The following is a 3,624-nucleotide window of genomic DNA, read 5'->3' as shown; positions in this document are numbered from 1 at the left end:
GAGGTGGGGGCGTGTCCTGCATGACGGACTAACCGGACGCGTGCGAGCCCTCATATTATTTCTATATTTGAGATGAATAGATGGTTCGCAAACAACAAGGATGTATAAGGATGATATGAAGGGTCCGGTTGAATTATATTTATTTTTCTTTTCTTCTATGTGATCATTGATCGGATACGCCCACGATCGGTACGAGGGATTGTTTGAGGCGTCCGGTTAGATATGCTCTAAGCGTGAGGTGTTTCTCCTATTGAAATTCCCATCTTTAAACCCAAACCCCAGCTACAAATCTCCCTCTTGTGTGAAGAAAAGCTCGTGTATAAATCTCCCTCGCGCCCCCACTCAACCCACCACCCACCGTCGGTGTGAAAAAATCTAGCACCAAATTCCTACGGGATTCTCCTGGCGAGCGGCGGCGCCATGGCATCGTCACGCGGCATCCTCATCCCCGGCACGTACGAGCCGCTGCCCTTCGCCGACGCCAACGGCCAGGACGACCGGCCGACCAGCGGCGGCGTGAGGTGGCGCGCGTGGGCCGCCGCGCTGGCCGCCTCGGCCGTGGCGATGCTCGTCGTCGCCGCCGCGGTCTTTGGGGCCAGACGGGTGGATCCGGACGCGGTGGCCTCCTCCGTACCGGCTACGTCGGAGCACGGCGTGTCGGAGAAGACGCCGGGCACCTACTCCGGCAACGGCGGCTACCCGTGGAGCAACGCCATGCTGCAGTGGCAGCGCACCGGCTTCCACTTCCAGCCGGAGAAGAACTACATGAACGGTACTGACCGAGTTCATCCGTGGGACTAAAATTTTCAGATTCGGTTTCCGTATTATTTTCTCGGGCGTGGTTTGATCCAGAAACTGACCTCCTGCCTCTGCTTCCTGTTTGCTCGCCGCCGGTGGCATTCTCCGGCGACGTCCGTGCAGATCCCAACGGTTAGTACTACTACACGCTCCACCCCGAATCCTCCCAATCGATTATTCATGTTCAGTAATTCTGTGTCCTGTGCGGAATATATGAACTGAAACTCAGACAGAGTTCCAAATTGCACCAGGTTGAACAGTAAATATTAGAAAAAAATCAACAAATTCTGGATTGTTTTTTTATGAACATTGATGAATGTTTTACCTCCGTACGAAAACTCAGGGTGAAATTATATTTGATTTGAGGAGGTCAGGGCAAAAAAAAGATAAAATTGATGCTTCAAAAAGACTAGTTTTCAGACCATTTTGGAGTATCGATTTACCGTTTATCCGGGTGCATATATGCTCAGGATTAGAAGACCATTTTCGCTGAAATGCATCGTCGTCCTCTGCAGGTCCGGTGTACTACAGAGGATGGTACCACTTCTTCTACCAGCACAACCCCGGGGGCACTGGATGGGGCAACATCTCATGGGGCCACGCCGTGTCACGGGACATGGTCCACTGGCGCCACCTCCCGCTGGCCATGGTGCCCGACCACTGGTACGACATCGAGGGCGTCCTCACCGGCTCCATCACGGTGCTCCCCGACGGCAGGGTCATCCTCCTCTACACCGGCAACACCGAGACCTTCGCGCAGGTGACCTGCCTCGCAGAGGCCGCCGACCCAAGCGACCCCCTCCTCCGCGAATGGGTGAAGCACCCGGCCAACCCCGTCGTGTTCCCGCCGCCCGGCATCGGCATGAAGGACTACCGCGACCCAACGACGGCGTGGTTCGACAGCTCCGACAACACGTGGCGCATCATCATCGGGTCCAAGAACGACTCCGACCACTCCGGCGTCGTCTTCACGTACAAGACCAAGGACTTCGTCAGCTACGAGATGATCCCAGGGTACCTGTACCGCGGCCTCGCCGGCACCGGCATGTACGAGTGCATCGACATGTACGCCGTGGGCGGCGGCCGCAAGGCCAGCGACATGTACAACTCGACGGCGGAGGGCGTGCTGTACGTGCTGAAAGAGAGCAGCGACGACGACCGGCGAGACTATTACGCGCTCGGGAGGTTCGACGCGGCGGCCAACACATGGACGCCCATCGACGCCGGGCTGGAGCTCGGTGTCGCCCTGCGCTACGACTATGGCAGGTACGACGCGTCCAAGTCCTTCTACGACCCCGTGAAGCAGCGGCGGATCGTGTGGGGGTACGTCGTCGAGACCGACTCCTGGACCGCCGACGCCGCCAAGGGCTGGGCCAACCTCCAGGTAACCATCATCGACATCACTGTTAGTCGTCATTTGCTGCACCGTTGGATTATATTGGATTAATGGTGTGTGATGTGTTTGCAGTCGATTCCGAGGACGGTGGAGCTTGACGAGAAGACACGGGCGAACCTCATCCAATGGCCGGTGGAGGAGCTCGACACCCTCCGCATCAACACCACCGATCTGAGCGGCATCACTGTCGGCGCCGGCTCCGTCGTCTCCCTCCCCCTCCACCAGACCTCCCAACTCGACATCGAGGCATCCTTCCGCCTCAACGCCTCAACAATTGAGGCCCTCAACGAGGCCGACGTCGGCTACAACTGCACCACCAACGGCGGCGCTGCCACCCGCGGCGCACTTGGCCCCTTCGGCATTCTCGTCCTCGCCAACGCCGCCCTGACCGAACAGACGGCGGTGTACTTTTATGTGTCCAAGGGCCTCGACGGCGGCCTTCGAACGCACTTCTGCCACGATGAGTTGCGGTCGTCGCATGCTACCGATGTGGCGAAGGAGGTGGTGGGTAGCACGGTGCCGGTGCTCGACGGCGAGGATTTTTCCGTCAGGGTGCTCGTGGATCACTCCATCGTGCAGAGCTTCGTGATGGGCGGGAGGTTGACGGCGACGTCGAGGGCGTACCCGACGGAGGCCATTTACGCGGCGGCGGGGGTCTACCTGTTCAACAATGCCACCAGCGCCGCCGTCATCGCTGAGAAGCTCGTCGTGCACGACATGGACTCGTCGTACAACCAGATATTCACAGACGACGACTTGGTACTCGTCGATTAGACTGATCGCTTACAACAAGTTTTGAATTTTTTTTGTTCGGTCTGTTGCTTCCTTTTTCTCTTGGACACATAGTGGTGGAGTACCAGCCACTCATCTACCTATCATCTTGATTTATGTTCCTTGTTCTAGTTTTGGTTTTAGTAAGATGAATTAGATGATGTTCATAAAAGGACTATGGTGTTGATGATGATGATGTTCGTCACTTGTAAATCAATTATGGGTGAATTAAAAGGGCATGGATGCCACAAAATACAAGCAAACATCTCGAAGTTGAAGTTGTCTAATTTCTTACCCATTTTATATGCAATCTTTGTATTTTGTATTTTTAGAGAAAGCCATCAGGTATATTTTCTAAACATCTGAAGATAGTTAAACTGTTTTTAAGGTTTTCCACTTCAAATAAAGTTGGCTCGGTCCATACAATATGTTGCATCTGGAGTGTTTTAGCTCTGTAAGTATAGGACTGCACGGCATTTTAAAAGAGGGGGGGGGGGGGGGGGGGGGACATTTCGAGTAGACATCTCGTCTCTACTTTCGGCTGATCCAAGGGGTCACATTTGGTAACATGGCCTGCTTGCATCCGGACTAGGCTCAATATGGCTTATAGGACATGGGCCTACTTACAAAATAGGAGCTCCTTTTTTTTCATTGATTTG

The 3,624-nt window shown here is 54.7% G+C and overlaps 1 protein-coding gene across 1 annotated transcript; it reads left to right on the top strand.

The window, feature by feature from the left end:
- Positions 1–286: 286 nt before the first annotated feature.
- Positions 287–3,237, top strand: LOC123406952 (sucrose:sucrose 1-fructosyltransferase-like). The gene is made up of 4 exons (XM_045099971.1): positions 287–772; positions 922–930; positions 1,314–2,182; positions 2,267–3,237. The coding sequence occupies exons 1-4, from the start codon at positions 421–423 to the stop codon at positions 2,966–2,968; spliced, it is 1,932 nt and encodes a 643-aa protein (XP_044955906.1). The 5' UTR covers positions 287–420; the 3' UTR covers positions 2,969–3,237.
- Positions 3,238–3,624: the final 387 nt, after the last annotated feature.

This window comes from Hordeum vulgare, chromosome 7H (assembly GCF_904849725.1).
Source record: "Hordeum vulgare subsp. vulgare chromosome 7H, MorexV3_pseudomolecules_assembly, whole genome shotgun sequence".
NCBI lineage: Eukaryota > Viridiplantae > Streptophyta > Magnoliopsida > Poales > Poaceae > Hordeum > Hordeum vulgare.
Note: the sequence above shows the minus strand (reverse complement) of the source record. Positions and strands in the feature narration are given on the sequence as shown.

Excerpts from the sequence above, each read along its gene's own strand:
- LOC123406952 (XM_045099971.1), top strand. The coding sequence starts at position 421 with ATGGCATCGTCACGCGGCATCCTCATCCCCGGCACGTACGAGCCGCTG. Across the intron at positions 2,183-2,266 it reads AGGGCTGGGCCAACCTCCAG|TCGATTCCGAGGACGGTGGA; the intron begins GTAACCATCATC and ends ATGTGTTTGCAG.